Below are 23,117 nucleotides of genomic sequence, written 5' to 3'. Positions count from 1 at the left end.
AACAATCCCAACTCTCAGCCTTTCCTCATAGCAGGGAATCCTGCCTAACAATGCTTCCTTAGAAAGAAAACAACTTCTTGAATCCTTATAGGAGAGGCTGGAAGGCCCTGGTGAACCTGGGAAGGACATCCTGCAGGTTTGTTTGGAAGAGGACAGAGGTGTTCTGTGCCCTACCTGTGATTCTGATTGTGAGAAGGGATATTAAATCCCTAATGCACCTTCAACAAGGTAAAAGCTGATGAGTAACAGCAGCCTGAAACCCCCTGGGCAAGCAGAACTTCCCACAGAGAAAGAAGGGGCCAAACACAGCAGCACTAATATAGAGATTTTATTTCGACTGTATCGAGTTGTACAGCACATTTTGTTTGTCACAATGCCATCGAACTGATTGGAGAGTTTTTGGCCAGCACATTGTGACACTGAAACTCACAAGAGCTAAAAGCAGTTTGGACTAATGGCCTCAACGGAAGGGCCAGCAGTACCTGGTTTCTGGCTTCCTCATCACTTGCAGTCATTCCAACACGTGCAAAACAGGAGCAAATCCAGCTTCTTCTGCCAGGCCAACGGTCATGCTTCCATGTCTGGCAATGACTGCAAGATACAAGGTAGGGGAGAATCTGAAGCAAGGTGCCTTCTCTTCCCATGTTGGTTGTTCCCAGTATGGAAAAGAAGCAGAGTCTAAGTAAGTACAAGGTCTTCAGGGGATGAGCTTCACTCACGCATCAGGATTTACAAAACCAGAGGCTGACAAGTCAAAGTGCAGGAAAGAGTCCTTATTTCATTCCTTCCAACCGAGATGACAAACCATTACTGAAAGATCTAGGAGATCACAACAGTGTCAAGTCCTTTGCCTTTTTAGCAGACCAATGTCCTCACAGGTCGTCCCTGCCACATACTGAGTCTTAGCTCCTGAAGTGCAGAATACATTGGAAAGAAAACCTACATTTCTGCAAAAAAATGCCCCACTTTCAAACTCTTCTTCCTGACTAGTATCCACAGATGCCTTGCAGAGGAGGCAGGATGGATGCTCCCTGAGGGATCTAGGGATTACAAGCCCACTGAAGCTCACTTTATAAACCTTTCTTCCTTTCTAAACCCAGTTCCTTGTCCTTAAGATGAGTTGGGATTCCTGCTCTCTAGTTTAAAGGAGGAGCAGAGAGGCAATTACAAGTTGGCAACTCTGAACTTTGACCGCTGTACAGGAGACAAAAAAAGAAGTCAAATTCAAGAGGCATTTCAGGTAGCACTGGGGCAAGTCAGAGAGATTGTTTCTACCACTGAACAGATGCCACATGTCATGGTTATCACTGAAGCTTGGCTGTACATCCTAAAGTGAAAAGCACAGACCGTAGTGTCTATGTCAGCCAGTGTCTTTTCCCCACCCCCGTTTTGGTATTGATGCTTCATTCTCCCTTCTTCGGGTTACATTAAGTGCACAGAAATATATAGCAGCATTTGGACTGAAACCCTCACATACACCAGACAGCACATTCCAGGAGGTAAAACAACACATTATGGCCTATACCCTCAAGGTATCAAGTTTTCAGGATAAAGAGCAGTAGGAAGTGGAGAGCTGAGGGCATTAAAGGGGAGGAGGAGCAACACAGGAACACGAGTTCTGTTTCCATGCCAGGAGAGGATCAAGGTGCCATTCCTGTGTTAGCACCAGGCTGTGACACGACCGCAGACAAAGCAGACGGGAAGAGCAGAAGTGAAAAGCCAATCTCCCATCTCCCCACGGTGCTGGGGGCAGGGACAAAGTCCAGTGTGACACCGATCCCGGCAGAGCCTGAAAATGGGCACGGTCTGCTTGGCCCTTTTCAGCTGGAATGAATTTCTCTTCAGAGCCCGAGAGAAAATCAATTAGTGATGGCTAATGAGTCTTGTTCACCAAGCTGATCGCAAATCACACTCATGGAAAGAGAATCTACAGATCTGCTCCAAGCTGAGGCCCTTCCAACACCCACGGGACCATCAGGAGCTTGCCCTCTTCCTTCTCACACAGCAGCTTGCCATTAGAGGAAGAGGTGGTTCTAAACATGCCTTACTATTGCTTTGGGGGGACTTTGCACAGGCAAGAGCTGTGAAAACGTTGCTTTCCAGCCCACAAAAGGAGGAGGTTGTGATACTCTCTCAGCCCTAGGCCATCAGGGCTACAACACATGGGCCCACCGGCACCAGGGGGGGGACACAGCGAACTCTCTGATCTGAACTCCTCTGCTCCAGCCCGGCAGCGAGGCTGCTGCAGACAGCGCATTCCAGCTTGGTGTTCAAGTGTTGCACCAAAGGCCTTCACAGTTACCCTGGAGGCAGTCACCCTTCAAACCCACGAGAGAAAAGGCTGGGCTTAGACAGGTCCCTTGTCTGGCATTCAGCTGGAAGCTGTGGCAATGGGTTTCTTCATATGTTGGCTCATGAGCTCCCTGGCACGAGATACTTGGATGTGGTCAAAACAGGAGTTACAAACGAGGACAGGGTCGTACAACTGCTGATCAGGGATGGGCAGCTTCAGATGGCAGCAGGTAGCACAGAACACATTCCCACAGTTCCTGTCAAGGAGCAAGAAAACCAGTGAGAAGAGAGCTGGGACCACCACAGCAGAACTTCGGCAAGCACAAAGGGTCCAGGTCAGGGCAAGGCACCAGCCTGACTGAGGACTGTAAATGTGTTTCTTATACTGTGGTCAGCCGTGCAAGCAAACTGCTAGTGCTGGCAGGGATTCATTGCTGTCCCAGAGAGGGATCAAAGGCCTTGGAAAAATAGAAACAATCACAATGTAGAATGGAACTCTGCAGGGAACTGATGAGGCCTGGCATGTAGTGGAAAGACCTAAAACCTTCTCCCAGGAGCTGGAGGGAACAGACCTGGCAAAGGGGCATTTTGTGACACCAGGCTGAAGAGAGGAGGGGCCCAGAGTGCTGACATTTTTACCTGCAGTGGTGCCTCCGTTTGGCCAGCCAGAACTCACAGTCGCAGTTGAAGCAGTGTGAGGCCATGTGGTCTGGGACCCACCGTGTGACCTAGGGCAGACACCAGTCAGCTCCCGTCTGTAACCCCCCAGTGACAGCTCTGGGCAGGCTGGAGGTGGCTTTGGGCCACACCTCACAGTGAGCCTACCCCACTTGAGCCAGCAGCAGCAGAGAACATGTCAAGGACATGGGAGGCTGCTCACTGCCTCACTTCCAGACCACTCTCTGCTGCTGTGCCCACCCAGGGCAGCTGCAAAAAACATTCCCTCCCACTGCATCACAGCTCCACGATAGGACACACACCTCAGTCTCCTTCTTATCCACAGGTTCCCAGCTTGCTTCTGACAAACAGTCCTCACTGTGGTCAGAACAGAAATCTTCTGTGTCACTGCCGTCTGATTCCTTCAGACACGTCTGCAAAATGAGACCAGGTCACCAATCCCCTCTGCTGCTGGGCACACACTCCAGGGCACGCCCTCACTCTGTGCTGGGGAGGGGCACCTGGCTGGCTCCCGAGCCCCCAGACACAGGGTGAAGCATCCCAGAGTGTGTAGGAGTTTGGTCCTTAGAGCAGCAGAGATACCTCTGGGTGGATGAGGACATGGCCAGGACAGGGACACAACTGACAGAGGAACAATCTTTCCCACCCCCTCCCAAAGGAAAGGAGAGCTGTGGGTTGGAGAGGGAGGTGTGCAGGGGTACAGGGACCCAGCGTGGGGTGAGAGCGACTTGTACTCACAAAGTCATCCTCGTAGTCCATGGGGGGCTCGGCCGGAGGGGCGCAGAAGTGGCGAATGTCCAGGCGCAGCTGCAGCTCCCGCACCTGCCGGCGCAGCTGCTCCACCTCCTGCTTGTAGCTGGCCTCAATCTGCCGCAGCCGGTGCTGGATCACGTCCGTGGGGAAGGGCAGCCCGTCGTCGTCCAGGTAGAGAGGAGGCACAGGAGAAGGACATTTTGGTGGCAGGTGCTTGGGACCAGAGGCTTGTTTCAGGTGGCAGGGCAGCCACAAACGGCTGGGCTTCCCGAAATGTGTGCTCACATGGCCAGTGCAGGCCGAGGGCTTCCCACCTTCCCTGCCAGACCACGGGCCACTGAGGCACAGGCCCGGGGCCCGCAGGGGTTTGCTGCTCAGCCTCTTGCTGCAGCAGCCATAGGAGAGGAGGTGCCTGGGTGTGGGCTCCCCATTGGGGAGCGATGTCACCATGCCTTGAAAACTGTCCCAGTTGGACCCCAGGAAGGAGAACTCACTGCTTTGGCTCTGGGAAATGGGCTTGCGCCATTGCTCCAGCAGGAGCCTCCCCGGCCGGCCAGGATCGTCAAAGGGCATGCTCCGGCCAGCATCACCTCTGCCCTTGTCAGCATCTGGGCATGGGATACCCAGGGCAGAGCCTGGGATGTCCTGAGAAGGGGTGCCTGGTACCAGGGACTCCTGGCTAGGAATGTCTTGGTGGGTGGTGATTCTTTTGGGACAGCCTCCTCTGTTGGACACCACGCCAGCAGCCTTCAAAGGTTCCTGGGGACAGGTTTCCAAATGCTTTCCAGAACTGGTGGAAACCTTGTCACCGTTTTCCTGTCCAGAAGGATTTGGATCTGGACCTATGCCATCCAGTTCCTCCATGAGTGTTCCATTTCCCTTTTCCACCTCCACAGGGACACTGCTGGCTGGCACAGCAGCCTGCCTGTCCAGCTGCCTGCTCGGCCCTTCGTGCTCAGCACGGCTGCTGCCTTGCAGCGCAGGGTTCTCCTCCTTCTCTTCCCTGGGCCGTGCCTCTCCTGTGGCCACTGCAGCACCTTCAGCCCCCTCAGTGCTGGCATGCCGGGCTTCCAAGCCCACCCGCACCTCCTGACAGTGGTTGTTCAGGTTGGGGTCACTGGATGTGCGGGTCAGAGGGCTGCTGGAGTCACAGGCTGAGAGCAGGTCATCCATAGATCTTGTCTTTGGTAATCTAGAACCCAAAAGCAAAGCAAGTCTGACAATAAACCCCCCGAAACTTCCCTGGTTTCAATCAAAACTGAGATGAGGGCAGGGAAATTCCCCATTACAGCTCTAAGGGTAGATGGAGAGGGGCAGTGCAGCTGCAGGAGCTGAAATGCACAACACCACAGTGTGGCCTCCTGCCTTTGAGGTGCAGCAGGGACCTCAACTCCTTCTCTGAGTGGCTACAGAGCTACAGTGAGTGACACTGCTACAGAGCTCTTGCTCCCACAAGGAACATGAGAACAACAACATAGAAACTACAAGAAGGGCAGAAAGATCTGTGTGTATTCAACACCCTGAGCCTGAAGCTCTAAGCTCTTACCGGTCCAAACATCTGCCACTGAAGTCCTGGCTCTGAGATCCGGGGGGCATGTAGATGTCCATGTCCTCCTGTCCCAGAGGATGTGGTGAGGAGGCCGGGAGGTACATGGCTGTCCAGAGGTGCAGGGCGCGCACGTGGCACACGGGATGCAGCACCTGCGACACCACCCGCGTCAGAGCCCAGCTGCCACAGAGAACCCCTCCAGCCCCTCCCGGTGCCTGCCAGGGGAAAAGCCTGGAAAGCTGGGCCAGGAGCTCTACTGACCTGCTCGGATCCGGGCATATAGAGCAGGTTGTGGAAGTTCTTGTTGCCGGCCCGCAGCAGGGACCAGACGGAGCACGTGCGCTTGTAGATGTTGTGCATCTCGCGCTCGCAGGGGCTGTTCCCCAGGAAGGTCCCGTAGAGGCAGGAATACGTGTGCTGCACCAGCTTCACCTGTGGCACGGAGGGAGAGCCTCGCTCAGAGCCGGGGGGAAAGGGGGCTCCTGCCTAGAGGGGACACATCTTCCCTGCCTCTAGGATGGCTCATGCACTGCCTACCCAAGCTGTCCTTGCTTCCACACTAGGCACGTCAGGGATAACTTAAATTTAAAGGAAAGCAACACTCAACTGATACTAAACCCATCCCTCTAGAACCAAATTACTCTCCAGAACCCTCTCCTGCATTTTTTGGTAAGAGAAAGATGAAGTTTTTTTCCCTGTTTTATTTTTTTCCAAATATTTCCGACCCATATAGCTCTGAGATATGCAAATCAAACCAGTGCTGCTGCTAGCACCTGAATTCCCTGGGCTGGAAAGGGACTGGAGAAGGGATTTAGGAAAACCAGAGTATATAAACCCTCTACCACCCCTTCATGGGAGAACAGCTTTAAACTAAAAGAAAACAGATTTAGATGACATGTTAGGGAGAAATTGTTCCCTGTGAGAGTAGTGAGGCCCAGCACCAGGCTGCCCAGAGAAGGTGTGGATGTCCCATCCCTGAAAGCATCCAAAGCCAGGTTGGACAGAGCAATCTGGGGTAGTGGAAGGTGTCCCTGCCCACGGCAGGGGATGGATGGATGGATGGATGGATGGATGGATGGATGGATGGATGGATGGAATGGGATGGGCTTTAAGTTCCCTTCCAACCCAAACCATTCTGGGATTCTATGATCACATCACAGTCTCCCAGGTTCTGCAAACCTCTTTTCTTTCACTCCAGAACTGTAAAACATCATGGCCTTTCCTCTGTCTCAGCTCACATGTTTGCACATGTATTTCTTACCAGAAAAGCTTCATTAAATTCAAAGAGGCAGGGAAATTGCTTCAGAAGCTGATGAACAGCATCCAGCCACTGGAGAAAAACTGGGCACTGCTCATTCTGATCTTCCACCTTTTCCTGGTGTCCACAACGATCCCCAAACTTGTGACCAAAATCCAGCCAGTCCGATTCAACAAGCACCTGGAAACCCTGTGAATAAAAGAAAAAACAACTGCAGAGACTTTGTTGAGGACATGTGACAGGAAAAAGCAAGTCCCATCCACCAGGAAAGGCTGGGAAGGAGGCTGCTGCGATGCCTGGTTTGGGAGCAAAGCTCACCAGGGCTGGAGGTTCCCACAACAAACTAACAGTTGGTAGGTCTATGCCGTAATCAGCTCCGAGAATTCAGAGTAGGAAGCAGCTGAACTTTGAACACAAGATGGTATTTCCCACAGCAGTTCCCCTGGCTGGGCAGAGGAGTGAGGAACAGTTCACCCAAAACAGGCAGGAAGAGAAGAGGGAAAACTCAACACCCACCACAGCAGCTCAGAAACACCACTGAGCTTATTTCCAAATGCAATCCTGCTCCTTTCCACGGGGATTCCGAGCCAAAAGCTGCCTTTGAACAGACATGAACTGCAGCAGAGCACAATCCTACCTCCATGGTCCTGTAGTAAGGGTCCAGGAGAATCTTTGCCAGTGCTACAATCTGTGGAGTCCTGTCCCAGCCGTCGGAGCAGTGAACCAGCACCGGACGCCCTTCTCTGTCCACAGCATTGGAGACGAGCACTGCTGCCTTCAGCATGACAGACAGGTGCTGCAGCCACTTGGTGCTCTCCAGGGCTGAAAGCCAGCTGCAAAGGGGGGAAAAAGGCAAGAAAATGGTTGCTTAGCTCTCCACTGAAGAAAAAGTCCTCTTGGACTCTTGGACTCCAAGTTTCTTGGAGTCCTCAGTGAAAATCAGTCTCTTCTACAACACGCCCCAGCGGAGCCAGGCAGCCTGGAAAGAAGGGCAAAGAATCCAACCCCGAATTTAATTTTTCTCAAATACAGCCACATTTTAGAAACCCCCAGAGGACATACACAACCAAGTGACACTATGACAGTGCCACAATCCTTTCTGGATTAATGGATCAAAATTAGCAGCATTCAAGCACTGTGAGCACTTTACTATCCCTGCATTTTCTTGGGTAGAAAGCTGGGATAAAAAAAGGAAAAAGGAGTGAAACCCCCCCAGGTCACTGACAGATATGGCATCAAACTCAACTAGAGAAGAGTCACTCACTTGCTGGGGTCTGGCACTTGACTGCAGACAGCACGCAGATACTGGAAGCTGTTCCGGATGGAGTGGATGTTGGCCATACCCATGAACACGACTTCACAGTTGGGGTAATATTCTGATACGAGAGATAGGAACATTTAGAGAGAGCTCCAGCATCTACAGAACATTCTGAACTGGAAGGGACCCACAAGGGTCATCAAATCCAACTGTGCTGCTAACTGCAGCAACTGACTCCATGCCCCAGTGCATCCACCCCTCACACACCACTCCTGGTGTTCATGGAGTCACTAAGGTTGGGAAAAACCTCTAAGGTCACCGAGTCCAACCATTTCCCATCACTGGCAAGGCCACCACTGACCCACGTCCCCAAGTGTGACATCTACAGAGCTGTTAAATCCCTCCAGAGATGGGTACTCTAATACAGCTGTGTGTTAGCTGTGTGGCACAGCAGCTGTGCCAGGGCCTGTTAATGCTTTAATGAAGAAATTTTCCTCCATACCCAATCTAAACCTCCCCCGGCACAGCTTGAGGCCATTTCCACTCATCCTGTGCCTCGTTCCCTGGGAACAGAGCCTGATCCTCACCTGGCTGCCCTCTCCTGTTAGGGAGTTGTGCAGAACCAGAAGGTCCCCCCTGAGCCTCCTTTTCTCCAGGCTGAGCTCCCCTAGCTCCCCCAGCCACTCCTGGTGCTCCAGACCCTTCCCTAGCTCCATTCCCTCCTCACGGTCTTTCTTGTCCTAATGGGCACAAAACTGACCCCAGGACTGGAGGTGCCTCAGCAGTGGCCAGATAAGGGGGATGGTCACTGCCCTATGAACACACTATTGCTGGCATAGCTCAGGTGTCATCGACCTGTTGTTCACCTGGGCACACCTAGGCCCGTGTTCAGCTGCTGCCAATCAGCACCACCAGGTCCTTTTCCATTGGGCAGCTTTCCAGCCACTCTGTCCCAGCCTAGAGCATTCCAGAAGGGCTGTTGCACGATGCAATAAATGCTGGGTCCAAATGTAGGACCCAGCACTTGGCCTTATTGAACCTCATCCAATTGGTCTTGACCTGTTGATCCAGCCCATCCAGATCCTTGTGTGGGAACATGCCCCCAGAGACCAAGCACCAAAATGCTGCCCTGATCCCCCCAGCTGTGCCCTAGGAGCCACTGCCAGGACCAAGAGGAAGATGCTCTGGGATGTTCTTGGCCCTTGGTACCTTCGCATTCGCAGCCGCCTCCCTTGGCCCTGTTTGCCACGGCTGCTGTGTAGGACCTGGCATCGAGGATCAGCAGCTTCTGAGGGGTTCCTGCATTCTCCACACCTGAACACGCTGTCAAGGACGAGTCTGCAGGGACACACAGGGACTGAGCAGGGACACACAGGGACTGAGCTCCTGGCACCTTCATCCCTGCCTCCCTCCACCCCAGTGCCACCGTGAGTGAGCCCGGAGAGCCACCCACACACCGCAGCCATGTCACAGTGGGGTCCAGGTTCTGCCCCTGGACAGTAGGGTAAAGCCCCACCCTGGGACAGCCCTGGCAGCCCCCGTGTGATGCCCCCTGCTCAGGAGGGCTGGTGGAGCCATCTCACCGAAGTCGGCGTCGCAGGGCTCGCTGCCGTCGCTGCTCCCGGTGTGCGGCGCGGCGCCCGACGCCCTCGCTCCGGGGTTCAAGGCACAGGCTTTGGCAATGGATGTCACCAGGTACTCGTCGTCGGCGTTCCGCCAGCCCCACCAGCTGATCTCGGGCTGGCTGCAGCGTGAGATCACCGCCCCGTTGCGCATGTGTCTGCAGGGACAGAGCCTCGCTGAGCCCCCAGGAGTGAAGGGCTGGCCCGGGACACACTCCCTGTGCACAGCCACACCTGAGCTACTCCTTGCTGCTCTGTCTGCTGCAGCAACTGCTCTATCTACAGCGCTGACTCTCTCATCGAGCACTGAAAGAGGGCAGGGAATCTCAAATAACCATTTTTCATCACCACAGCACTGAGAGAGAGGCTAAGCCAGACTCATATTTTATTTACAATAAAATAGAATCATTTAGGTTGGAAAAGACCTTCCAGAACCACAAGTCCCATCTCTAAGTTCTATTTAGATGTATTAATACATCCTGTAACCTATAAATATATAATATTTAAAACAGATATTATTGTATATAGATGCAACAGTATTTATATGTTAAATCAGAGAGAAGATCATTATGGTTGCATTTTGGGAAAGTAATAGTTATTTCATAGAATCATGGAATGGTTTGGGTTGGAAGGGAGGGTGAAGATCATCGTGTTCGACCCCTCTTCCATGGGCAGGGACACCTTCCGCTTAATTTTAAGGCTGTTCTGCCCTCTCTCTTTTTTTTTTCCTCCCTTAAATTACAGACCCGTTCTTAAACCATTTCACTTATCACCTGTAAGTTGGGAGGATGAGCTCACTTGGCATCTGACCAGGGAGTTTCTGGGTGGAGGCCTGAGCTGGTGTTTATCAACAACCCCTAAATGTGAACCCTACCCTGGCTGTGCTTACTGACACCTGGCAGGAGGCCTGAAGTAGGAATCAGTGCATTTCTCACATGAACACACTGATCAAGTCATTCCCAACTGGCCTGGAAAGGGAAGGGACTGGGAGGTGACAAAGCTTCTGGTTATAGAGAATGACGCAGAGAGTGTGAAATTTGGTATTAATAAGTGAAGAGTATTTACAGATGATCAAAGCATAACCCCAGCTGTGACATGGAGCAGTTTGGTGCAGATCAGAAGCCGAATCCCAAAGGCTTTGAAGTCACTGGGGAGCTCTCAAAAGTCCCAGCTCAGTTCTCAAGAGAAGCTCGAAGGATGTGCTAACAGTTATTGGGAAAGGAGTAAGACATAAAATACTATGGCTTCACATCTCAACCATCCTAAAACAACACAAACTCCGCTCAAAAAAGATCATGTTGTAGTCAACCAAACTCCAGAGATGGATGGCACAGACACAAGCAAGCACTGGAATGGTCATGCCGTGTTTCAGAAACACAAGTATTTCTTGGACAACAAACAAAACCAAGAATGGACTCACAGCCACAGTGCAATGTGGGACTACTAACTGGTTCCAGCACCTGGTGGCAGGTTCACCAAGTGACCATGAGGCAGTCACCCATTCTCCCAAATGCGTGTAGGAAATCTAAGATAGCAGATGCTCCAAAGATGCACCAGGAAGGAGCACCTGCATCCCTATCCTGATTGTTACGTTTCCCTGAGGTGTGGCTCCAGCTGCCTGGTCCTTCTCGGAGATGAGAAAATGAACTGACCAGCCCTGAACCAGACCCACACACCAACAATGCTCAACCATTCCATCACCCCTCCTGTGGATACACAGTCTGGGAAAGTGTAAAAACAGGAGAGATTTCCCATGGACTGCGTGAGAAGTACAGGCTTTCTCACAAGCTTGGAGAAAAACGGAAAGGAAAGAATCTCAAACAAAGATGCACCTGCTATTATTTACAGAATGTGTACCGTGAGAAATTGTATTGTTTACAGTAAGAACATCTTGCAGGAGGTGTTGCTTGCTCTGACCAACGGGCTGTGTTCTGTTCTTGTGTTAGCGAGTGAGCATACGCAGGGAGTGTGTGTTACAATAAACTCGTCCCTTTCCTATCTTGAAAAGTGACCATGTTGCTGTGTGTCTTATTACCACCGTTCCAACAGCTAATCCTTCATTAAGATCAACATCTCCTGCAGCATTTATCTGGAAACCAAAGAATCATATAATGGTTTGTGATGGTTTTCTTCAAGCCCATCCCATTCCACCCCCTCTTTAGGCAGGGACACCTTCCACTGTCCCAGGCTGCTCCAAGCTCCTCCAACCTGGCCTTAGACACTTCCAGGGATCCAGAGGCAGCCACAGCTTCTCTTGGCACCCTGTGCCAGGGCATCCCCACCCTCACAGGGAACAAGGACCCTTTACTTTAAGTGCTGCTCTGTTTTGCAAGGTGACTTGCAGAGCAGTCACTCCCAGGAGATCTATTCCCGCCTTCAGGATCACTCAAGGATGGATAACAGAGAGCAGCAAAGGCTTTGTTTATAGTAGTAGATGAAACAGAGCCAAGGTGTGGACTTAAGCACCAGCCTGTGATCATCCAAGCCTGTTTGTGAGCCACCCACAGCTCCTGGCCTGTGCCAAGCAGCACTTTCCCAGACAGTGCCTGAGCACGTTTTTGGGAAAGGCAGGTGCTGTGCCAGGGACTGCTCCCAGTAGGCAGCTTGGGGGACAGGACAGGGTGCAGGGCACTGCAGCTGCTCTGGGCAAAGCCAGGGTTGTGTTGAACTCACAAAACTCTTGGTAACACAAACCCCTGAGCGCTGAACAACAGCTGGGGACGTTCAAGGGACACGGTGACCTGCCAGTAAACGAGGAAATGTGACAGCACCAGTAAGTGTGAAGCCACCACCAAGCAGAAAGTACAACAGGTGCCAGCAGGGGAACCAAAATCACAGCTGAGCTTGCAAGAAGCTTCCCAGGGCAGGGGAGCACCAGAGCCTGACTCTGCCTTCCCTGCACATCTCCCCAGCATGAGCACAGGAACCATTTAAGGCCTTTTCTTACCTAGGAGTTTTGGGGAGGTTTTTCTCAAACGATAAAGTTCCTTTCTTGAAACTGGAATGGCAGGAAATGCCAGAGTGCTTTAACTTACATGGAGCAAATTATTCTTGAGGGATCCTCAGTTTAGTTTTAATGACTCAAGACCCTTTCATGATCCAAAACTGCAATATGAAGTGCCTCTGTAGTTAATCAGTTGAGTTTTTCCTCACAGATTTATTCTGAGCACAAGGCTACAGCACATCTGATACTGTCAGCACATACCATTTAACCCACAGCAATCGTTCACAACTGATTAATACCCCGTTTAGTGGAAGGTAGTAGTGGGGTTGTAAGTAGACGATTTTCAAGGTCCCTTCCAACCCAAACCATTCCACGATTCTGTGATCTCCCAAGTCTCTCTGTTATTTCCTGAACAAATAAAGGAGCTTGGCTTAAAACACAAAAAAGAGCTTGGAGAGGGTTTACTGAGCAGAGCCTAAAGGTTCCAATCTGGGATGTGTGTGTGTATAAGTGCTTCCATTTCCCAGATGATTGGGATAAACTCCTGTCTCACTGTGGCAGGGTGTGAGAGCTTGAGAGCAAGGCCCAGCCATGGGCTGGAGCAGTGCCTGCTGTCCCCTGGCAGGGGATGCTGAGCGTCACAAGGAGCATTCCTGCTGCCACAGGCCCAAGGTCTCCTCAAGGTGGCTGAGCAGACAGAGCCAGAACTGCCATGCCATGCCCGTCTGCCTCTCTACTCAGCTAAATAATTGATTGCATCCTTTGCCTTGCTTTAGAAGTGGATTGTGCCTGGAGGCTCCTGCATCTCTCCTGTGCATCTCTGCGGAGGACTGAGATGGAGACCTGAATTTCTGCTTTGCTTAATAGCTAAATTATACTTTTTTTAAAGAAATCTGATAATGGAGTACATTTGGTGTCATATTTTACAGCTCTGACTGTGACCCAGTGAGATCAGCCTTATCCAAAAGCTCTGACGTCTATCAGAGTCCCTTGGGATGCAGGCACCCATCCATTCTCTCCTGAACTCTGAGTGAGGAGGAGAAGCTGAGTATCAGGCTTTTCAGTTCCACACAGCACAAGACACTGCAGAAGCAGCCACGACCCTTAAAGACCCTCCTGCTCCAAAGACTTCAATCTTGAGGGCAAAGACTAAAAAAAGTGCATGAAAATCAGAGACACATGGGCAAACACTTGCCCCATCTTGTAACATCACTTGTCAGCGTCTTCTAATCTGATCCCAGGCTGCAAAGGGCTGCACTCAGCTCGTAAATTACTGGGTACCATTACACAGATATAAAGCAAGGAACAAAATAATTGCTGGAGTAGGAAAAAGCCATGGCTTTGCCCTCGGGTGGGGAGGCACAGTGGGACAGGCTCCAGCACTAGGCCATTTTTAGCAAAAGGAATCACAAATACAATTAACTTCTTAGCTGAGTAGGCTACAAGGAGGGAAAGGCTCCATCCCATAAGCTGCGCTCATTCCCACTCTGCTGCAGAACTGAGTTCTAGAAGGAACACACAGTGTTTTGCCATGAAGTGTGAAGGTGCAGAGTTAAGGTACCTGAAAATTCACTGGTTTTGCTTCCTGACTTTTGTATTTTCCCATCCAGCTCTGATATTTTAAGTTTTTTATATTTGGATTTGGTAACTGCTAACAGAGAGTCTAAAGCTACAAACCATAATGTACATTTTACAACAGCACAACTGCCTGGGTGCCCCTTTCCATCAACCTCCTGCTGGGTTTCAAATGCATCAGTCTCCTAGGAGACAAATTTAATGAGGAACCAGCCCTAACCTGCAGAGCCCTGCTCCACTGGCTGCCTGGCCTCCTGCATCCCCCTCTAGATTATTTCTGGAAGGCTGGTCAGGGAATATTTCATAGAATTATAGATTATCCTAAACTGGAAGGGACCCCCAAGGATCATCCAGTCCAACTCCTGGCCCTGCAAAGACACCCCAACAATCCCACCCTGAGCATCCCTGGGAGTGGTATCCAAATGCTCCTGGAGTTCTGGCAGCCTCGGGGCCGTGCCCATTCCCTGGGGAGCTTGGGCAGTGCCCAGCACCCAGCATCCTCTGGGGGAAGAACCTTTCCCAAAATTTAACCTAAACCTCCCTGACACAGATACAGCCATTCCCTTGGGTCCCGCCCCTAGCCATCAAAGAGCTGAGATCAGAGCTGCCCCTCGTGAGAAGCTGCAGATTTGGGCATTCCCAGGTCTGTCCAGGCCTGCATACCCTGCTGAGTACAGGGTACCCAGCAGGCTCCCTTTGGCTCAGATTTCTTTTCAAAGTAGCAGCCAGACAAGGACCAATGTGTGGAAAGGTTTTGAAACTTTGAGAGAACTTCAATTTGACCTCATCTTGCAACATCTCCTGTAGGAGGAAAGTCACCCACACCTTCAAATCTAACTGAAACAGCAAAGGACAGTTCTGGAACACAGCTTCTCTCTTCTGGAAAACACCCTGCTGCATTCAGTGCTGGGAGAAAGAGCCCTGGGAGCACCACGTTTGCAGGTGGGAGGCAAAAAGATAGACAGCTCTCCTGCCATCCCTGTCCCAAAGCCCTGCAGGACTATGAGGACACAGCAGCTGTTGTGGGTTTGAGGGAGGCAATTTGAGTTGGCAGTTACCTGTACACCACCACGGGGATCCTCTTCCACGACCTGAATGAAGCCACATTCTCCAGCTCCTTGTCAGTGATCCAGACAGGGACCAGCAGCTTCTGGGGATAACTGGAACAAAGCCTGGATAAGAGACAGCATTAAAGGCAAGATGAAGACTGAGCAGTCAAAAATCTGCCCCAGAGTATCTCACATTTCCCCAAACTCAACAGGCAGGACTTTGGCTCTTCCTCCTCATATCTGTCCCAGCACAGCCTCTACAAGTGAACCAAAACATACTGTCAGGAATGAGCTGAGAGAAGACAACCTCCTTTCACCTCAGGCCTCATACTAAGTATCCTAGTACTTTCCAGGATGCCTTTGGAACAACCTCTGGATTTAAGACTTCATGAAGGTTTAGGGGAGTGATCAGTAATTTACATGGAGTTTTTGTTTTCTTGTAGCAGGTACACAGAGCTCCTGGTAAAGAATGGCCTACCACTGTCTGTCCAGCAGAACATGATACCACTGCTCAACTTGACACATTATTCAGTGAGGAAGACACAAATTTTCCCGAGAAATTTAGCAGTGGGGACTGGGGGTATGCAAATAAAGTGACAGGAGTGAGATCTAAATCATATCTTGTTTGGTGGGGTGGCAGAAATCAAATTCTTATAGATATCTGAACATGCACCAGCAGTGAGAGAACAGAGAGCACTGCCAGAGGGCAGGGCTAGATGGGATATTGGGAAAAAATTGTCCCCTGTGAGGGTGGGGAGGCCCTGGCACAGGGTGCCCAGAGCAGCTGTGGCTGCCCCTGGATCCCTGGCAGGGCCCAAGGCCAGGCTGGATGGGGCTGGGAGCAGCCTGGGACAGTGGAAGGTGTCCCTGCCCATGGAGGGGGTGGAATGGGATAAGCTTTAAGGTCCTTTCCAGTCCAAACCACTTGGGGATTGTAGCACACATAAAATTCCAGGAGTGCAGGGGGGGCTTTCTGGCTCCTGCAGCTCCTCCCCTGCCCCTGCTGCTCCCAGCACAGGCCAAGGGCAGGCTCAGACACAGCAGTGCCTGGGAGCTGGACCAGCTGAGCCCCTGCAGCCCAGGCAGGCACAGGTGGGTACATGGCAGGGAACATCAAAGAGCCCCTCTGGCTCAAGGCTGCCCCACATCATTTATAAGGAATGTTTCAGGGCAGATGGGGAGCAAAGTGAGGGGGGTGAAAGGATACAGCCAGTAAGCTCCAGAGGGTGGTCTGGTGTTCCTGAGCCCAGGCTATTCCAGCTGATGGCAACAGGCACAATTCAGTATTAGTTTATGGTGCTAGTGAAGAACTGCCTGCTACGTTGCAAAGTGGCACTGCAGTGTCTAGACAGTTCCTCTGAGAGCCCCAGGCAGAAAGCAAGGGTGGCTAAGGGATAAAAACAACTGGGTTGTTGAGGATGAGGAATTCAGGAAGCAAAATTAAAGCTGTCAGTTAAGAAGGTGAAGACTAGGTTGTCTGTGGTAGGATGTCTGGGCTTGGACATCTCTGAAATGCCTCAGATTCCATAAATAAAGGTGGTCAGGAAATTAGAGAAGCAGTGAAGTGTGACTGAGGATGCAGGAATGTGGGAGAGGGTTAGCACCTGTTCAGGTCTGGAGGAACTTCTGGAATAGCTGAGTCTATACATGAACAGGCTTCACTGAAGTGCAAACAGTTCCCTGGCACCTCAGATGAAACATGAGTGATGTCTTAAAAGTACAGACTGGGGAGAAGCAGTCCAAGAGAGGCTCAGGAGTGTTATCTTCTAAGGGTTAAATCACTAAAACTCTGTAGTCTTAGAAAAACAGTAAGATAGAAATCAGTAATTTTCAGGTAGGAAACAGGACGTCTTTAAAAAGTGAAGCCAAATTCAAGCAGGGCACATAGAAACAGGCACTAAGGTCAAGACAAAGAGACATGGCTTTCTAGGCTAGAATTCCAGAGGAATACAGTAGAGGAAATGATAACCCAGGATAAGTAACTCTATTGGCTTAACAGTATCTTATAAACTGATACAAGGAAGAATATTTGTGGCATCCTGAATGCCACAGGAAGGCCAAAATAGACTGAGCTTGTGAACAAAGTGTGGGCAAATTCCAGGGGAAGGTGGGGGTAAAAGTGTGATGCTCAGAGTGACCAGCATCTACCAGAATGTGCATTGATCAAATCCCATGCTTAAAGAGAAACAGGACAGCACTGAAGCAACACTATCAACCCCTGCAGTGACAGGAATGACATCCACAGAGGCTGGAAGAGAAGCAGAAAGACTGTGAGGGCGGAAATTCCCATGGGAGACTTCTGTTGCTTCCACACAGAACACACAAGTGTCTGAACCAAAGGTGACATTTTCAGACACACCCAGGTGTTTCTTGGTGCTACCAGCAAAATTATACAGAAGTCTCTGACTCTTCCTTTGGACCTAAGCTGCTCCAAAGTAGAGTAACTGAAAAATCCCTTTGTTACAGCATTCATCACTCAGTAGATTCAATAATGTTTTTAGAGGGGATAAGGCTCCCACAACAGCAACAACAACACAAAAGGTAAATTCAGTGCACTTGGGTTTTGAGTCAATACGGCCACTGAGAGGGAGGTCAGCCCTTGTGTGAGAGCTACCTGAAGCACCAGTGAACAAGCAGATGGGGCAGATAGGGCAGATCTGGATTTTCAGAAGGGGTTTTTTGAGAGTTTTTGTGTGCCTGGGCTTTTTAACAGGTGCATCCCCAAAGAGCTGAAGGATGCTCCTCTTAGGAAACAGCTGCTCTTGAGAAGATAAGAAACAGTTCAGAACCCCAACGATCATTTTTCACCACAACAGGAGTCCTGAAGGAAACCACCTGCAGTGGGGTGGCCTGGAAAGCCCCGAGCCAAGGTGAGCCAGACCACCAAGGGAAACAGCCTTGAACCGTGAGGGCTGATGGCAGGAGGGGGTGGCTGGAACAACACAGACACAGGAATAAGCACCTGTGAACAAGGATGGGTGGAGAACCTTCTTACCACAGAGCTAACAAAGAGGGAGAGGAATCGTGAACACCCTGATTTGGAGGGGATCCACAAGGATCAAGTCCAGCTCCTGGCCCCTCACAGGACACCCCAACAGTCCCATCCCCTCCCTGAGGGCCTTGTCCCAAGCCCTTGCTTCACAGAAGGCAAACACGTGTACCACTAACAGTCCTCACAGACTTATTGTCCACATGTTCCTATGGCAAATCCAAGCAGGGACAGTAATTATCACTTTCCAATGGTATGGATAGTATTAAAATTTATAAAGAAGTGTAAAAAAGACAAAATTTTAATTAAGAGCAGTCTTAGAAACTCAGAAACACCATCTGGCTAAAGCAGTAACAGAACTCCAGGCAACTTTTACCTCATAAACTCAAAGTTAAATAAAACCACAACTGTAAAAAGATGAAATCTGAAAATGAGCATCAACACTGGAAGAAAAGTTGTGGTTTTTTCCTTCCTTTTTTTGAAGGAACTACACATGTACCAAATGCACCAGTACTAAGGCTGGTATGAAACAACTACCTCAGAGAGCCTGTGTGGACCAGATGGGCAATGCTGGAGTGATCCCATTTCCCTGGGTGTAAGATCCCTGAAGATGTGAGAGCCAGGAAGAGACCGTGTAATAATTTTATTATCACTGTATACTTTTATCAAGACTGAAGGAGTGGTTATTATAAGCTTGTATTTCTCTCACTTTACGATGGCTGTCTCCAGGAAGGAGATAATAGCTCCCAGATAAGGACATCTCGGAACAGACTTGAAAGACAAGGAACAAAGCCATTACCTTGGAGTATCCTGTCTTTAACAGCACTGTTTTGCCAATGCAGGGAAATAAAAGATAAAAGGACTATAAACAGTTAAAAAGTAACCTGATCCCTGTGAATATAGGCAGGTGGTTATGATCAAAAGCCAAGGCAGGATTTAAAGCCACACTCCCCCAGCAGCAAGAGAGAACTGGTTTGAGTTGCACAAGGCAATTACACCATCCCTGAGATCCCAGGATGTCTGCAGGAAGCTGGGACCTGTGAGGATCCCCAGGGAGAAACTCAGCAGGTGAAGGGAAGCAAAGCCAGGCCCACGCCCAGCTTGCTGAGGTTTGTTTTAAGTCCTTTCTTCCCTGGTTTAGGTGGAAATCAAACACCTGTCTTCAGAGAAGGTGGCTAATGGCTGTGGATTACTGGCCAGGAAGCAAAGCACAGATGGTCAATGGAAGTTGAACTTCCCGAAATAGTCAGAGGGAACCACACCCCAGGATCCAGCAGGGAAGAAGGCCTGACATACAGAGACTCTACCTAGGGCAGGGACCCACAGACTGTGCACTCCAAAACTGAGCAGGACAACAACTTTTATTTGGCATCCTTGGAGAAACTCTGTAAATGCCAGCAAAGTCATGTGAACAGTCCTAAATGACATGGTCAGTAGGGCAGAGGTAAAATGGAAATCACCCCCCAAATTTAGTGCTTGTGGCCTAGATTCTTCAGGAAAAGAGAACAGGCAGCAAGCTCCAAAGCTGGGATTTCCCCAGTCCAGTGTGTCTGAGGTTTCTCATGGTCTCCACAGGAAACCAGTGACCTGGAACTGTCCAATCCATAGGTGATGGGGATGCCTGGACTGGCTGGGGCAGAGAGGAAAAGCTGAGGGATACCAGTCGTTTCAAAACAGGATTTATAGGGAATGCACAATTGAGTATGTCCATCAAAGTCTGAAATCCCATTGGCTTAATGCCACCTGGTGCAAACAGTGCAGCTGCCCTTCTCCAAGCGTCCTGTGCTCCTGCAGGAATAGAAGGCAGGCTGGAAACACTGACTGGTGGCAAAAGGCCTCTTCCACTGTGAGAGTGGGAAAACCTTGTAGAGATCTCCACCCCAATGCCCACAGGGACCACCTCCAACATTGGTGCACCTGAAATGTGACACCACGGTAATGGAGGACCCCCCTGCTGGGGATGTGCCCAGCACACCACCATGTTCCCAGGGAATGCTTTTTTCCCTTCCACATTGTGAGCCTCCCAAGCTGCACTGTGGGGCCACCACCTCTTGTTGTGCCATGTGCCACTGCCAGGAGTTCTACTCCATGCCCTTTGTGAATGCCCTGCCAGCAGCTGGAGGAAGATCACCCTTCAGCTTCTCCTACTCAGACTGAATGAACCTCACTCATTCCCAGACTCCTGAGCCTCCCAACAGCTCTCCACTGGCTCACCCCACTCCTCACAGAGCTGAACAGCTGCCTGATTGTATGAAAACTATGATTGTTATATCAAACTGAACATTTCAGAGAAAAGAACTGACCAAAAAGACAAACCCACAATGGATGGACCTTCAGACTCCCAAATGTGTTCCACGAGGAATTAGAGCCACCACATTATAAACTACCTGAGTCAGCATTTACAGTTCCTGCTAGCTCTGATGTTTGGGCTGTACTCCCTCTCCAATTCCATGATGTGAAAGGCAGAAAGAAAAGGGATCTGGCTCATACGCTGATCTGCCTGAGGGCTGTCAAGGCCAAGAAGGAGGATTAGCTGGAGTCTGACTCACCAACTGCTCAGCACAGGGATTACCAAGGGAAAAGTAAGGCAAGAGGAGAGTGGAGAGGGCCTGGTGATGAAACACTCACTTGTAGTTGTTGTTGATGTCAGAGACGCGCCAGGCGTTCTGCAGGTCGAAGCCCATCCTCACCAGCTCCATCTCGAAGCGGAACCTCACGTGATCCCCTGGGGAACAGAGCACAGGAGTTACTGATAGCACTGAATCTGAACTGACAGAATCTGAACTCCACAGAACTGCCACAGGCTGGAGAGAGTCACAAAACCACAGAAAGCTTTGGGTCAGAAGGAACCTGAGGCTCATCCTGTTCCACCCCCTGCCGGGCAGGGACACCTTCCACTCTCCCAGGGTTCTCCAAGCCCTGTCCAGCCTGGCCTTGGACACTGCCAGGGATCCAGGGGCAGCCACAGCTTCGCACCCTTTTCCATGGCTCCTCCATCCCCTGACTAAAGAATTCATCTTAACATCCCATCTACCCTGCCCTCTGTCCCTTTAACATTGTTCCCCCATATCCTGTCACTATCAACCCATACAGAAAGTCTCTCCCTCTTTTTTATAAGCTCCTTTAGGCCCTGGAAAGGGCTCTGAGGTTTCCCTGGAGCCTTCTCTTCTCCAGGTGAATACCCCCAGCTCTCTCAGCCTGGCTCTAGAACAGAGGAGCCCTAGCCCTGGGAGCCTCTTTTTGGTAAGGAGAAAGTCCAGGGCAACTGGATGGCAACAAGGATTGTGCTTCAGAAGCCAGAAAGACTTGCCCCTCACAGGGGTACTCCTGCTTGTTTTGTCAAGTGAGATCTCATCTCTGGGCACAGAAACAGCCTCTCCATGTCAAGGGGGCGTGTGGGGGTTAATTTAATCCACTTCTGCCCATCTGGCAGAGACAGCTTCCAAAGTGGACGTCAGCAACTGTATGGCAAGGAGTACCGAGCACCCACCCCAGGCAGTTCCTTCCTCCAGACTGCTCTCAGATACTGACTCGGGGTGCTCTCTCTCATGTTTTAGCCTTGCCTCACAAATTCTGGATGCCTTTGGTGCTCCAGTGTTAAACTGCAAAGCTCTTCACCTCAGTCATGCTGCAGCAACAATCTGCACCGGTGAGTTTAATACTACTAAACACTTTCCCTAAAGGAAACAACAAAAATCGCTGGGGTTTGGGGCATGATAAGGACACAGTGCTTACCTTTCCCCTGTCAGCTTCTTTTGGAATAGCTGTACTACTGAACCCCATCCCTCCATCTAGACTGTCTTTGGACATTCCATTCAGGTTGCTGCTTCTCTCCTCTAGGATCAGCTTATTTTTCAGTCTAAAGCCAAGCTCATTTTAATTCCGTTTTTAAACAGCTTCATCATTGATAAGACAAAGCAACTGCAAGCAAACTTTGCTGTGTTCTCAGGGAAGGGAAACTCCCAGTCCACACGAGGGCACTAGCACAGCTCTGGTTTTCTCTTCATGGAGAGAAAGACTTGATTTGTGCCTTCATGAGGATCAGCCAGAGCTCTCCACAGACCTGATCCTGGGAATGTCACAGCATTTTTGGGTGTTGGAGAAGAGATGCAGATGGGCTCAAATTAATTAGGCTGCCTCAAAACTGATGCTGTTTGCCACTCCAGGACAGGACTGCCTGAGGTCTCTATCACTGTGATGACAAAACTTGTCATCAATGGGATGTTTTTCACAAGGAGAAAGGGAAAAGCTGCTTCTGTGTTGCTGGGTCATAAACTTTTTTGTTGTGTTTGTAACTAATTCCTTTCACTGTGCTTCTTGTCCAGCAGCATCTGGCCATCAGCTGGATCTCTAGACCAGGCACAGAGTGACCCAGCAAAGCGAATTTGAAACTGGGCAGGGTTTATGAACAAGAGCTCAGTGGCAGTGCAGTGCTGCTGGCCAGGGCAACAGGGCCAGGCCAGGAGCTCACCTGGACGGCAGAGATGTGCGTGTTGATCCTCCTCATCCACACACACCCCCAGGCACCAGGCGTGGTAGGCGAATGCAAAGAGGTCCTCAGGCTTGGCAGGGCGGGCTATGGCTCGAGTCAGCCTCTTCAGCCACTCCTGGCACTGCTTGAAGGTGGAAAAATGGCACCTGCAAACCCAAAGGCAAATCACTCTCAGCAGGGACGTTCACCCAGCCAGGACTGAGCCAGGAAAACGAACACAGCCCTAAGCCTTAGAATCCTGACCATGGACAGCTCAATTCCAACTGCAGCACAGAGGGAGCCACCAGAGCCAGTCCCAGCCTGAAGCAGCAGCAGCTGCACCACAGCAATAAACGAGATACCTGATCACTTTGGAGTCCTTGCAGACGATGTGAAGCTGGAACATATCCCGACACTCCACACTTTCCATCATCCTCAAAGGCACCTGCGAGGGAGGGACAAATGTAGGGCATGACAAGGCACAGCACAGGCCAGAGCAGCCCCAGCAGCCATGCCCGCAGGCTCCTCAGGCTCCAGCACAGCTCCACCACTCACAAGCTGCTTCTGTGAACTACAATCCCACTCCCAAGGTTATGGAGCTCCATGAGTCAGCACAGAGCTCTTCCATGATTATTATTCTGGTTTCTGTTCTCTCCCTTAATAATCTCCAACTTGGGGC

At 50.6% G+C, this 23,117-nt stretch overlaps 1 protein-coding gene across 5 annotated transcripts in view; it reads right to left on the bottom strand.

Moving 5' to 3' along the window:
* Positions 1-313: 313 nt before the first annotated feature.
* The window catches only part of MTMR4 (myotubularin related protein 4), a 56,732-nt gene continuing 33,928 nt past the window's right edge, over positions 314-23,117 (bottom strand). For all 5 annotated transcript variants that reach the window (XM_014881496.2, XM_088177225.1, XM_088177224.1 and 2 more), the window contains 15 exons: positions 22,801-22,883; positions 22,439-22,605; positions 20,596-20,692; positions 14,988-15,101; positions 9,372-9,568; positions 8,998-9,126; positions 7,795-7,906; positions 7,168-7,363; positions 6,534-6,719; positions 5,534-5,704; positions 5,270-5,424; positions 3,709-4,915; positions 3,273-3,383; positions 2,932-3,020; positions 314-2,549 (listed from right to left, as the gene is read on the bottom strand). In XM_014881496.2, coding sequence (XP_014736982.1) covers positions 2,372-2,549; positions 2,932-3,020; positions 3,273-3,383; positions 3,709-4,915; positions 5,270-5,424; positions 5,534-5,704; positions 6,534-6,719; positions 7,168-7,363; positions 7,795-7,906; positions 8,998-9,126; positions 9,372-9,568; positions 14,988-15,101; positions 20,596-20,692; positions 22,439-22,605; positions 22,801-22,883 — 3,192 coding nt within the window. In that variant the 3' untranslated portion in view covers positions 314-2,371. The remainder of the gene's footprint in view (positions 2,550-2,931; positions 3,021-3,272; positions 3,384-3,708; positions 4,916-5,269; positions 5,425-5,533; positions 5,705-6,533; positions 6,720-7,167; positions 7,364-7,794; positions 7,907-8,997; positions 9,127-9,371; positions 9,569-14,987; positions 15,102-20,595; positions 20,693-22,438; positions 22,606-22,800; positions 22,884-23,117) is intronic.

Source organism: Sturnus vulgaris, chromosome 21, assembly GCF_052056855.1.
Source record: "Sturnus vulgaris isolate bStuVul1 chromosome 21, bStuVul1.hap1, whole genome shotgun sequence".
Lineage (NCBI taxonomy): Eukaryota > Metazoa > Chordata > Aves > Passeriformes > Sturnidae > Sturnus > Sturnus vulgaris.
This window is presented reverse-complemented; position numbering and strand designations above follow the sequence as displayed.